Here is a 13,734-nt window from a genome sequence, read left to right on the forward strand (position 1 = left end):
CCATGGGTCGTGCGGGGTGTCATGTGGGGTCTCTGGTCCCGCTCCCCACATAAGAACGCAGGACATAGTGAGGCCAAAAATGCACACCAGCGGAGCCATAGGTAGGGGAGTCATACCACTATAGTCTCGCTGGCGGCTGGTTGGAGACACAGGAAGCAGGAGCCACACGATGCGCAACCTGCCGTCCACTTCTCTGCCAACCAACCAACCCCTTGCTAACTGCAATCCGAATCTCCTGGACACAGCCAGGCCCTCTGGGCACAGCCAGGGTTTCTCAGGGCACCACCAGTCCTTCTAGGCACAAACTTCCTGGGCTTCAATCTGCCGTGCTAACTGCCACGGCAGTTATATTAGTGGCCAATGGCTCACTGGTTACAGCTGACGGCCAACTAGCCACAGCTGATGGCCATCCGATCACAGCTGATGGCCATTTACTACCCGAGCCAGCACCTTTCCACGTGAGGGCGAGAGCCTGGAAACTGCACTCCTGGCTCTGTCCCCACAGAAGCTGACACACAGCTCAGCTCTCCCTCCTCTTTTCTTGGGACACAAAGACTCAGTCTGCATCTCGAACTACTTGAAGTTTTCCAATAGCCTGTTTCACAATCATGCAATTACAGGAGTGACTTCTTAGTAGGAGGAGAAAGCAACTATTGCCTGCAGCTTTTGAAGTAAACGGTAGTACTCTGGGAGCAATTACTGCCTCAGGCATCACCATGGTGTCCCAGCCTCCTGTGCCTTCCATTTCCTTTCCCCATTTGTCATCACTCTCATTACTTAAATGAAAGAAAAGGGAAGAATACAGAAGAGGTGTCCCTTTCATCACAGAGGGCTGCACCCGGGGCCTCTCTGTGAGGAAGATGACAACACTTCCTGGTGGCAGGTGGTTCTCTGGGCTCTAGCGCATTTCCTGCCTCCCCTGGTCTCCTCCCAGGCTCTCAGGCTGGGCTGCCCTCACGCACCCTCGCCACCCGGCCTGGACTCGCTTCCTGTGCTGGGCAGGTGACGACAGGTGACCATGGTGATTGTGATGGTCCTGTGGCTTAGTCAGCTCATTAGGGTCCCTCCCCAGACATTCAATCAAACCCTGTCCGGGTGATGCTAAGCTCTTTGGCAAGTGGGATGGAAGCTCACGCTCAGCTGACTTTAATAAGGAAGGTAACTGAGACCCGCTGGGTGCGCCTAGCTGGGTCACCTGAAAGGCCTTCAGAGCAGAGCTGAGCCTTTGTTTAGTGGGAGTGGCCTAGCCAGCCCACCCAGTGAGCCAGCTCCTTGTGACCAATTTCTCGCTGTCCGACTCCCACCCATCCTGCTTCTGTTAAACACTGGCAGGTGTGCATCCCCTCCAGCCCACCGCTCCCTCCGAGGGCGCAAGTGAGGCCAACTACCCACAGGGCATCAGGTAGCCCTCATTTCTGAGATCTTGAGCACACTCATGGATTGTATTAGTGATGGTTCCCCACTTTGCAGACGAGGAAACTGAGGCTCAGAGAGACCAAGATTCACCAGGGCCCCCTCCCAGCAGGGAACTTGCTTTACTCGGGTCCCCGGGGCTCTGGGGCCTGAGAAGTTCCCCTGGGCCTGCAGTCAGGCTCCTGTGTGGGCTGCACCCTGGTAGCAGAAGAGTTTCCAGGACCCCCCATCATCCCCATCCCCAGCAGTCAGTGGGTGGGAGGCCTTGGGGGGCAGGGCAGGCTCAGACCCCTCCTAGACCCTTCCATCGCTGCCTGCTCAACCTAGGAGCTACGGGGGGCTGGCTTCTGTGAGGGGAGCCCCTAAGTCTCTTCTAGCCTGTGGATCCAGGGCCCTGGCCAGCTGCCCTGTGGGACAGTGGGGCTGTGTCTCCTGGGTCCCCCCCACCCTGAGCTGCCTCCTCCAACAGTTCCACTCCCCTACCCATGCCAGCAGAGAAACAGCAGCACACACACTCCAACAAGTTTCAGTGTTTTATTAACAAAATCTTACAAAAGAGTCTGTCTTCAAGGCAGGTGGCAGGGTTGCCCACAGGCTGGCCTGACATTTGAGGCTTGGTCCATGGGGGGCAGGGGACCCAGGACCTCCCTGCAGCCTGTGCCAGCCTGTGAGTATGTGCTATGGCTTATGTGCAAAAATAAAATTTGGGGGGCTGACAGGGGCATGGGGTGGAGGGACTGGTAGAGTCACCTGCAGACATCAGTCCCCAAGTCTGGGAACCCGCAGTGAACAGGCAGAAAGGGGAATCCCCAAACAGGACCTGCTCTGGCTGCAGACACAAGTGTCGGGCCAGCGCCAGGGTGTTGGTGCTGGAGGACATGGGGGTCTGGGCCTGGGCAACAGCGGGGCCTGGCAGAGAGCCAGCTTGAGCCTCAGGAGAACAGGCTTTGGGATCTCCTGGGGCTGGGCTTGGGGCCACCGGGCAGGGGCAGGAGCCCTTTCCCAGGGCTCTCCAAAAGCTCTGGCAGAAGAGGATGGCCGCATAGTGGGCGGGAGTTCCTGGGCTGGAGCAAGACAGGGCCCGGGGTAGTGAACCCCGATTCCAGCCACAGTGGCCCTGGGGGCGGGCAGGCTGGTGGCCAGCAGAGTGGGCATAGAGGCAGGCCCTGGCCCTCATGCTGGCCCATCTTCAGCACCAACTCTCCGCCTGGCCCCTGCTCTCGCTGGCCTCAGACTTCTCCTCCTATGCAGGCAGCTTGCAGAGGAGAGGGGAGCCAGCAGTGCCAGGCACAGCAGCAAGGGCTCTCTGGGAGCCGTGAGACCTAAAAGAAAGGATGACACAAGATGGTCAGGGCAGCTGAGGGGGGCTGTCTATAGGAAGGACATTGTGGGGGACACATGGGGCTGCTCTCCCAGGGCTGAGCCTCAGGACCCCGGGGGTCTGCCTCTCAGCTTGCCAGAGGACCAGGGCAGGGGACTGGGACCTGGAGTCCTGGGAAGGCACTCACAGGCCCACGGTGAGGACAGCTGAGGGTCGGGGTCTCGGGTGGGAGGGATGGGGCTTCATTACCTGTTGTCAGTCTCCTGGCTCCGTGGACAACGGCTGCTGCCTCAGCCAGTTTGAGGACTCAGGCCCTGTGGGACCTCCGCCTGCCATGGGTGAGTCAGCGAGCGGAGCTCGAGCCTTCTCCAGGCTGGCATGAATCACGGATGCTACCGAGCAAGAGAACACACGGGGTCCGTGTGAAAGCTGGCTCAGCAAACTCCCCCAGCCCTGCCTCCCACCCAGCCCCCTCTCCCAGCCCCTGGGGTCTCTGCTCCTCCCACACCTCTCCACGATGCTGCCCCCACCCCAGCCCTGCCACCAACTTGCTGGGGTGCCTCTGAGCCCTGGTGGGCTGGCCTGGAACACGGACTTGGCCCTGGGCCCTCCCAGCTCCACGGTGACCCCTAGCGGTAGTGCCATGATGCAGGGATTCACCTGAGAGGCCAGGAGATGGGACTCCAGGTCTGCGGCTGCCACTGCTGCGTTTCAGCTTCAGTTCTCCTCCAGGACAGGGAGACACGCTGTCCGAGGCTGGCCAGCTACCCTGCGTGGCGACTGCCAGGAGAGGGCTGCGGCCCTGAAGCTGAGCTTTTCATGGCACTGGTTCTGCCTTAGCTTCTGCTCTGGGTGTCCTTTGAGCTTAGTGCCCGCTGGTCTGTGCCATCTGGACACTTGGTGTCTGAGTGCCCAGAGGGCCCAAGCATTGAGCAGGATAAGGAAGCCGGGCCTGAGAGAGAGAGGGAGTGTGTGTGTGTGTGTGTGTGTGTGTGTGTGTGTGTGTGTGGTGGGGGGGGATGAATGGCCCAGGGCCCCAGAAGACAGACGGAGGGAAGGTGACAGGACAGGACAGGGGCCCCTTTGCTGTTTGGGGGACACTGCCCACAACCGGAGGACATGTGTCTGTGTGGATCAGGCTGGGAGACTGAGGGGGTGTCCAACTGGACAAAGAGGACAAGGTTCTCCACCACAGGACTCAGCCCCGCTCGAAAGTCCTGGCTGGCAAAGGCCACGGGGGTGTGTGGCAGGAAGACTGGGGCCTGGATGCCCTCTATTCAGGCTGGGTCAGGTCACTGGCCACGGAATCATTGGTGAGGACCGGCGTGAGGGACTCGGCTTCAGCCTCGGCTTCGGCCTCGGCAGAGAGGTGGGAGCTGACCGGCTCGGCCGCCCGCTCCAGGTCGTCCTGGACCTCCATGCCTCTCTGGATGAGCTGCTCCAGGGTCTTGGGCAGCGGGTGGCGCAGGAAGCGCTTGAGCTTGGGCTGCAGGGTGCCCACCACATACTGGATGACCTCCTCCTCCTCTGCGTCCACGTGCAGTGTCTGGTACAGGTCCCGCTTGCGCCACAGGAACTGGTCCAGCGGCTCACCCTGCTTCTGCGGCAGGTCCAGCTCGCGCTGGAGGGCCTCCCGGGACAGCGTGCCCTCGCTGTACTGCAGGAACTCCTTCTTGAACTCCACCCAGTTCTTCACCGAGCCCTGCTTATACTCCCACCACTTCTTGGCTGGCCCATTCATGTGGTTCTGGATTTGTGACAGCCAGTACTCCTCAGAACCGCCCACCTGCCGCAGGTACTCCTCCAGGTGGCTAAGGAACTCACGAGGATCCTCGAAGATCTGCGTGTCCACGCCAGGGCTCGGCTGCCCATCCTCGCCGGGTCCCCAGGGTGGGTACTCCTGGGACTCCTCCGGCTCCTCTCCCGGCACTTCTCCGGCGGCCGGTGGTGGGGTGATGGCATAGGGGCTGACCGTGTAGTCGTAGCCATCGGCCTCGTTGCGGTAGCCCTCGGGACCCCCAACACCCACGGAAACAGTGTGGCGGGCAGACTCGGTGCCCACCGGGTACTTGCTGCCCATGGCCTCCAGGCGGTCAGCCCACCTCTCCAGCCGGTAGAAGACCTCCCTCCACACATGCATCTCGCGCTTGACCCAGCGCTCCAGGTTGGCAATGGTCTCCTGGCAGCGGCACAAGCAGGCCTTGATGGACTTCTTCCAGCGCTGCGAGTCGCCCGTGGGCACGTAGCCGTCCAGGTTGCTCTCCAGCTTGCCCACCGACCTGTGCAGCCCCTTCAGCTCGCGCTCCACCTGCTTGGACACTTCGGTCAGCAGGTGCCGGTGGGTCCTCCGCACGTGCTCCAGCATCTCGGTCCGGCACTTACCGATCTGCAGGATCACATTGGGCTTGGCCGCCGGCGCGCCCCGTGGTCCCGGGTAGGCGTGGAGGCCGCCGCTCGTCATGTGGTCCAGCTCCATCTGCGCGCAGGTGGCCGCGGTGCTCAGGCGGGAGGCGGCGAGCTGCAAAGTCCTCTTGGGACCGACTGGCGAGGGCTGCGGGATCTGGCCGTGCGGCGGTGTGGGCGCGAGGGTGGCGGTGGGTCCGGCGGAGCGGCGGAGGCTCGGTCCCACTGGGTCCCGCGCAGCGCAGAGAGAACCGTGCAGGAGCAGCGGCACCAGACTCTGCAACCAGCAGCCGCGGCGCCGGCTCTTTATGCTGCCAGCGCGCCCGTGGGCGGACCCCTCGCCGAGCCCCGATTCCCATTGGTCTGCGCGCCCACTCTGCGGGCCCGCCTCCGCGCCCACTCGCGCTAGAGCGCAGAGGGAGGACCCACCCCCTGTACACAACGCTGGCCTGGGGTGACTAATCCAGTCGCTCCAACACCCCCCTCCCAGGGCTCATTCAGCCTGCAGGACCGGAGGGACTGCTGGGACCAGCCACCACCCCCCATGACTGCGCAGCGCAGAGAGGTACAGGTGTGTGCCTGGAAAGGCTGGGGCTCATTGTTATGCTGCCCAGCCCCCCAGGGTAAGGAGGAAGCCCCTCCCTCAGGGACTCAGGGAGGGGCTTCCTCCTTTCATCTCTCTCTCCTTATTGGGGGCGGTGGGGGAGGGGTGCTGGACTCTGCTCTCCTGGGTCCCCATTGTCTTCCGCCCAGACCCTCCCGGTCCAGCTGCAGGATGTTCAGCCTTAGATTAACCCTGATAGCCACGTTCGTATCAGACCCTCCTTCCCTTGAGCTGAAGGTTTTAAGGAGTCTTCACGTGCCCGGGCCCAGCACAGGCTCCTCCCAAGTGTCAAGTGTGAGTCCCAGGTGTGACCTTGAGCTTCTGCCCACCCTTGTCTGAGGGCCCTTGAGTCCTGGACTGGTCCTCCGGTGCTGTGTGTGAAGGACAGACACCCGAAGCCTTGGCTCTGCCCGGCCCCTGGCATTGGTGTGGATGTGTGACGGCTGTGTTGCAGTGGCTGGACAGGACTTCCCGGTGCCCACCCCCCCCCCCAGCTTCTTCTCTGTTTAGCCCCTCCTGGGAAATCTGGAAGCTGTTGCCTGGGGTGAGGGTGAGGAGGAGGAGATGGAGGGGCCCTGTACACCCCGGGCCACTGCGGGAACCTGGTCAGAAGCTTCAAGACTTCTAAGAGGATGGCAGAGGGACAGAGGAGGAGGGAGGGGGGAGGAAGGAGGCGAAGGAGAGACGAGGGGGGAGGGCGGAGGAGAAGGGGTGCTGGCAGCCCTCTGCAGTCAGCAGAAGCGGAGGAAAGCAAAGCACCATATAAGGAGTGGGGCTCCGGAAGCTGAGATTCCCCTCTTGCCTCCCTGGCAACAGCAGCGGAGGAGGGACAGCCTTCCTGGGTTGCCCCATGACAGACGCGTCCCAGGTCCTCTGATGTTACCTGGGCCCAGGTAACACATACCACTGCGCACAGCCAGAGGCCCACAGACACAGGCAATGCCAGCAAAGGCACCTCAGGCCCTGCTGTCCATTTCCCTCTTCCTCTTTCTCTCTCACACACACACACACACACACACTGCACACTCATCCCCCCCATACACACTCATCCCCCCACATATACACTCATCCCCCCCACACTCGTCCCCCCCACATATACACTCATCCCCCCACATGCACACTCATCCCCCCACCCCCTCACACACAGCCCCACTGTCTTGTTCACACACTGGAAGGGCACACAGGGTACACAGCTCTGGTGCCCTCAGAAGACCCTTCCCCCTGCTTTCCTGGAGCCCTCCCCCAACCCAGAGCCAATCTGTCTCCTTTCCTCTCTGAGCCCCTGCTGTAGAGGGGAAAGTCTTTCTGGCAAAAACTCCCCAAAAATCGCTCTCCTAGCATTTCTAATTAAAGGCATGTGGGAGGGCACAGAAGGGAGGGTGGCGGGGCCTCACGAAACAGGGAGAGGGAGGCAGGCAGGGAGGTTTCTAGAACAGGAATCCCAGAGCTGCCCAGCCCAGGAGTCCGGAGCTGGAGGAGGCTGCAGGCCTGTGTGAGATGTCTGCGGGGCGGTGAGTGTGGCCAGGCCAGCGAGTGCAGCTGGTCACCGTGGGCCTGCGTGCAGTCGAGAGCCTGTGTCCATGTCTGAGGTGAGCTCCAGCCTGTGTTTAAGGGTCCTGGTCAGGGAGGGCGCCCGCTAAGCCAGCTGGACAGGGACCACACTCACCCGTGTGTGTGCAGTAGGAGTGCCAGAGCCAGCAGCAGAGTGACCAGGAGCCACCCGTCCACCTCCCCATAGTTTACAAAGTCTATGTGGCCGCTGAGGGTAGCACTTGGGCCGAGGTCCCCTAGCTGGTAGCCCAGCCAGGGCATGGCTCTATGGGCCTTGGCCCACAGAGGCCTCCAGCCCCAACCCCACCCCACCCACGGCATCAGTGGTCTGGCAGGACTTCCTGGAGGAGGGGGAGCCCAGCCAGGGCTTGGAGGACTGGGGAGAGGTTGAGCAGGCCAAGAGCAGCAGGTGGGTCGCGAGAGGGGCTGGGGGTCAAGGTAGCAAAGGCAGGAGGTTGGATGGTGGGCATAACACGTCAACCTTGTGGCGGAGGCTGGCAGAGGGGGCACGGGAATCTCAGGGTGGCCCAGCAGGCAGTGCTGAGCTTGACCCAGACCCCTGGGGTCCCCTTCCATGGTCAGTCCAGCCTGAATCCAGCAGAGGGGGAGATGCTGGGGGCAGGTCCTGCGCAGCCAGACAGGACCTGCACAGAGGCTGTGCTCACAGGACCCGCAGTGACAGGTGACAGGCGGGCAGCCGCCGCTTGCTCAGGGAACACTTAATCGCTGCCCAATTATCGCCCCAGAAGCCCTCAGCAAACCTCCGCACTGGCTCCTGGGGCTCCATTCTTCCACCTCCAGAAAAAGGCGGGCTGCTCCCCCGCCTGGATGGGGGGAGGTCTGTCCTTCCCCTGCCCGTCCATGCCCAACCCCCCTTCCACAAGCAGGGCTGAAGGTCCGAATGCTGACCTTCAGCCCCCAGCCTCACACACAGCAAGACACTGCAGGTGGGGGGCAGGTGGGAGGGGAGGGGCCTGGGGGAACCCCCCATCAGCCCAGCCAGTCTGTGGTCTCTAAGGCCTTGCCTGCCTTAGGGGGAGGGGGCTCTGTCTGGGGAGGAGGGCAGGCCAGGCATGAGGGTCCAGACAGACCTGCCATTCAAGCCTCTCTGGGTTTCTGACCTTCTGCCCCTCCGGCTCCACGCTCCCAGACCTCAGGTGCTAACCAGATGATGCTAAGATGCCTCTCTCAAGCTGATCTTCTCCCTCCCAAACCCACAGCCTCAGGGAGCCCCACCCGAACCCCACCCCACCCCAAACTGAGCCTTGTTCCTCTCAGACCTCTGACAGCCCACAGACAGCACCCACCTCCCATGGCTGCTCCATGACCAACTGCTTTCTGCACAAGGCTCACACCTGCCTCTGGGGACCCCTTAGTGCCGGCTCCTAGCCCCCACAGCCTGGGCCCGCAGAGGTACTGGGGGTACTGCTCAGCAAGGCAGGACAGGCCACCTATGCCCAAGCCTCCCGCGTGCTCGCCTTCTGGGGCCCAGAGTGTGGACTGGAGGCGGAGAGGGGGCACGTGCCTCCCCAGCAGGGCCGTGGCCCCAGCCCTGAGGACTCCCACCAGCCTCCTCGGTGCTCCCCCCTACCCCCCCCCCGCGGTGTCAGCAGTTAACCCCTCTTAGTGCCTGGCTGTGGGCACCAGCTCCTCTGAGGGCAGGGCTCACAGGCCACCTCACGCACACGCACCTACCTACCCCAGGGTCCCTGTTGGGCCTGCTTCTTGGCCGGTCTTTGTGGAGGAAAAGCCAGGGCGGCTGGGGCGGGGGTCTGTCTCTCTCGCTCTCGCCTGCCCCCTCCAGTAGTCTAGGTACCCACCCTCCACATATGCCACTGCCTGTCCTGGCACCCTTAGGGCCATCCCAGGTCACATGGCCTCATCCCATTGCTACCACCCCTGAGGGAGCTGGGAGAGAAGGACCAGGCCAGCCCTCTGCCCGCAGGGGGCCCACCGCAGGCCCAGCTCCTCGACCAGCTCTTCCTGGTGGAGAGCCTCCGGTCCCTCCCGGCCTACAGCATGGTACCCCCGAGGCTGGGGGCTGGTTCTCCTGCCCCCCTCCAGTCCTAGCCCGAGGAGTGCCCCCAACTGATCCAGCCTCGAGCCTCCTGTCAGAGTGTCACTTCTGGGACCTGGGAGGCACATGTGGTGGGGACCCCCGCCTGTGGCTCCGTTCTGCTGCTTCCTTGCTCTGTTCGCCCCCTCTGCCTCCTGAGGCAGCTCTGGGGCTGGGATGTCTGCCCAGGCGGCTGCACAAGCCCCAGACACGTGTCTGAGCAGTCTGAGCCCAGGCGGCTGACGGGACACCTGGGCTTCCCACTGCCTGCCCGGCTGCTGCCTGTACCCACCCCAGCCACCATCCCTCCCCACAGTGGAGCTGGGCCAGGGGCGCAGGGACACAGGCGAGGCCTGGAGAGGCAGAGGCAGGGATGGGGCGAGGGCATGGGACACAGCAGGTCAGAGCTGAGAAGGGGGCGGGGAAGGCCAAGGAGGAAAGAAGGACTGAGGCGGGGAAAGCAGAGGGGCAGAGAGAGACGCCAAGAAAGGGAGCCAAGGGTACAGACTGCCTCCTCATTGCATTTCTCAAGATGTTCTCACCCCGTTTACACAGAGGTTCTGAGAGGTGGGGGGACTGTTCCAGGCTGCTGAGCTGGCGGGTGTCAGGCGGGTGTCAGGCGGGTGTCAGGCGGGGATCCTCCACGCCCGCCTAATGTGCCTGTTAGAGCAGAACAGCCTGGAACAGACCACCGGGAGGGTGAGCAGGACAGGCAAGGGTCTCAGGAGACCCGTCGTTGCAGGAGGACACACGCTGAGGGTGGGGTGGGAGACCCGAGACAGGAGGTGACAAGAGCAGGGGCTGAGCCCTGGCCTGGGGACCCAGGAGAGGCAGCACCTGAGCTTCGGGAACATTTTATTTCAGATCCTGTGCCCTCCTCCCTCTTTCTCTGCTTCCTTTTCTCTCCGGTTTGGCAGGGTGTATGTGCTGTGTCCTGTCCCCGGAACAGGCAGCCTGTTCGTTCTGGGCCGCAACAGAACAGACCCTCCCCCCTCCTCCCTCCTTCCTGCCTCCTGCCTTAGCACCTCCCGGGCCAGCCTCCAAGGGAAGTTTTGTATTTTTCCGGTGATCTAGGCATGGCTATGCCTGAGCCGGCTGCTCCTGTACCCTGCAGGCATGCCCCCTTTACCCCCCAGCTAGGAGGCTGAGCCCAGGAGCCATAGGCCTGAGTAGTGGAGAGTCCATCCTCAAAAGACCTCACCACCCTCAGCCATTACAGGAAGGAAAACTGAGGCCCAGAGAGGCCAGGGGCTTGTCAAAGCCCAAAGCAAAGAAGCCAGAGCCAGGGCTGGAGGGGGAGAGAGTGTGGGGACAGCCCTACTGGCTCCTGGAGCGGCACTGCCCCTTCCTGGCCTCAGTTTCCTCAACTGTAAAGTATGCACACCTGTCTCTGCCCTGTTCAGCCGTGAGGTGGGTCAGTCATTCAATCAACAAACAGTTCCCGAGCCCCACTTGGCGGGCACTGAACAAGGTGGGGTGCAGGGGGGTGCAGATTGCCCCATAAAACGGGCATCACCACGACCCCAGGTAGGCTCTGGAGGACGCTACACTGCATGTGGCCCTCCCATCACGTGCAGGCAGCAGCAAATTAGGCCTCTCCTCCTCAAGGGCCCCCCCACCAGCTGACCCAGACCTAAGCTGGGACTGGAGAAGAGAGGCCACTGCAGCCTCGCAGTGGGGGAGGCTGGTCTGGGGGGCGGGAACCCTGGACAGGAGTTGGGGCCAAGGACAGCTCCATACACTGCTGGTCGGGTGATCGCCCTCTCAGCATCTGGTTCTAAAATGTGCCCTCGGCTCCGTGGTGCCTCTGGCCGGGTCTGAGTGTCCACAGACCATCCGACAGGAGTCAGGCACGTGCCGTCTCACCCACTCGAGGTGCCGTGTGACGACCTGCAAATCACTGAACCCCTCTGGTCCTGCCGTTGTCCTCATGCAAGGCGCAGACTGGACTCAATGGTAGCTAAGGTTCTTCTTGGCTCAGGTGGCGTAGGGGCCTCCGGCATGAGTGCGTGGTGAGGAACAGCTGTCGTTCCCTCCACGGGAAATGCCCCACCCACCCCACCACCCAGCACCCCGTGTTCAACCGACAAAGGCCTACCCAGTTTTAAAACTTAAGCATAAAACCTTAGCATGGCTTTATGTGCTGTCTAAATCTGAGACCAGTGTCACCACCTCCAGGAAGGCTTCCCAGCCTCCCAGACAGTGTTAACTGTCTTCTGTGAGCCCCATCTTCTCTTGTATGTGCCCCCCTCAGAGCTCCTGAGCAAGGTGTCTTCTTGTGTGCACGTATGTGTGAGCGTGTGTGTATGTGGGTCTCTTCCTGAACTCTGTCCAGCCGAGATGTGCCCTTGCTCACCAACTGTGCCAGGCCCTGAGCTTGCTCTGGGCACACCGAGTGGACAGGAACCACCTGAATCCTGACCTGAGGAGACTCCTTCTGGTCAGAGATGCCCCGACACCCCAAGTGTGCTGGGGCCAGCAACCCAGGGGGACCCTGATGGGCCAGGACAGCTGTAGGGTGAGCAGGGGAAAGCTGGGGGCAGGGCGTCTGGCAGAGGAGAGGGCGGGGCAAGTGTGGGCGGCTGGGTTCCATCTGTCTCCAGGGGCAGAGCCTGGAGGAGGTGGGGACTGGAAGGAGGTCTGCACACCCAACACTGGGTCTGTGGCCTGGAGCGAGGACAGTGCGGCCACAGGGGCAGGCAGGTGGGGAGCTGCTTCAGACCAGCGTCCCAGCTGGAGAGCCGGGGACCACTGGTGGGAGAAGGACCAGTTTGAAGGCTGTTTAGGGGTGAAGAATGAGGGGGCAGCCAGGGTCCCCGTCCGCTAGGCTCAGAGGCCCTGGCAATCAGGTGTGGGAGGCGAGTCACCCCCAGGAGCAGCTGGGAGCTCCCTGGGGGTTTGGAGCCAGGCAGCCGCCCCCTCCTCTCTGCTCCACTGGGACCCCAGCCAGGCCGTGTGCCAGCCCCCGCCACCTCCCTAGATGCCCAGGAACCCCAGATCATATTGCTGGAACCCCAAGCGTGGCCAGCCCCTCAGCAAGGATGGGGCATTCGCTGCCAGCTGGTCCTGGCCAGGCACCCCCAAAACTGGGGATTCAGGACACCCGTGCCAGGGAGGGGGTGGCATTCATCCGCCCCCGGCACTGGGGATTCAGGACAGCCTGTGCCAGAGAAGGGGTGGCGTCCACCCTCCCTTTCCTGCTATTCTCTGTACCTCCGGTTAAATCTCCCCAGCGCAGCAGCGGCTTCCGGAGCCATAAAAGGAGAAAGGCTGAGAATAGCTCAGTGTGACGTGCTAGGAGCTTCCCCACGTAGACAGGCTCTGCGCCTATGAGGAACTGCCCTGGAGAGACCCCTGCCGCTAGAATGGTGGTAGCCAGCTTGGCCAGAGGCCCAGGTCCCCCTGCCCTGCTGCTGGCCTGCTGTGTGACCTTGGCACAGTGCCACACTCCCTGGGCCTCAATGTCCCCGTCCTCTGCTCCCCTTAGCGCTGGGCTCAGTGTCTGCCCCTGCTTCCTGCCCCCGGCCCATGACTGCCCTGTGGGCTTGTGTCCTCCCTGGAGGTGTCGTCCTTGCCCTCACCCAGAGGTAAGGGTGCTCTGAGACCCCTCAGGTCCTGGGTGGAGGCTCCAGGGCGCCCTGCACTGCAGCCCCGTCTCCCAGAACCATGGCCACTCCTGCCTTCTGCTCTCCCTCCTGCCTCAGTCCGTGACCAACTGAACAGGAGCCTTGGAGCCCTGGGCGCCACCTGTCAGCCATGTGCCTGCCTCCCTGCTGTGTGTGTCTGTGTGTGTGTCTGTGTGTGTGTGTGTGTCTGTGTGTGTGTCCGTGTGTGCGCGCACTCGCTCTCTGCGCCACTCCAATCTCTCTGTCTCTGGGCCTGATGCCCACGGGCCTAGCCCCTCTGACCTCCCTACAGACAGCGGTCATTATAGCCACTGTTCTCTCTGCACGCCAGGAAACCGATCTGAGCCTAGGGGACAGACCACGGGGCCAAGAGGAGAGGAGGGGGGTCCCGGATATGGCCTCTGGGGCAGTGGTCCAAACCCCAAACCCGGAGGTCAGGGTGAGGGCACAGGGCCCTGGGAGCTGCCCCTACCCACTCCAGCTCAACCCCACCACACCCACTCCCACAAACACGCCCCCTCTGAGCTAAAAGCAGGCCCCCCGGCAGGCCCCCAGACCCACTCCTGTTGGGGCTGGCTCCCTGTCCTAATATGCCTTCTCCCTTCATTCTCAAAACCTCCTGGACTAAAGCCTTAGCTGGCTTTCATATCCTGCTCCCTCCACCTCCTCCTGGGGGGACAGCAGAGGACACTGAGCCCCCTCTCCCTCCACTGGGGGCTGTTCCCTACCCTCTGCCCTGATGGCCCCCACCCATCCCAGA

General features: G+C 62.6%; 1 protein-coding gene across 1 annotated transcript; it reads right to left on the reverse strand.

Moving 5' to 3' along the window:
* Positions 1-1,932: 1,932 nt before the first annotated feature.
* On the reverse strand, positions 1,933-5,688 carry ARC (activity regulated cytoskeleton associated protein). The gene is made up of 3 exons (XM_033126039.1): positions 3,395-5,688; positions 2,984-3,126; positions 1,933-2,735 (listed from the first exon to the last, which is right to left on the reverse strand). The coding sequence occupies exon 1, from the start codon at positions 5,208-5,210 to the stop codon at positions 4,008-4,010; it is 1,203 nt and encodes a 400-aa protein (XP_032981930.1). The 5' UTR covers positions 5,211-5,688; the 3' UTR covers positions 1,933-2,735; positions 2,984-3,126; positions 3,395-4,007.
* Positions 5,689-13,734: the final 8,046 nt, after the last annotated feature.

The sequence above is a fragment of the Rhinolophus ferrumequinum genome, chromosome 14, assembly GCF_004115265.2.
Source record: "Rhinolophus ferrumequinum isolate MPI-CBG mRhiFer1 chromosome 14, mRhiFer1_v1.p, whole genome shotgun sequence".
Lineage (NCBI taxonomy): Eukaryota > Metazoa > Chordata > Mammalia > Chiroptera > Rhinolophidae > Rhinolophus > Rhinolophus ferrumequinum.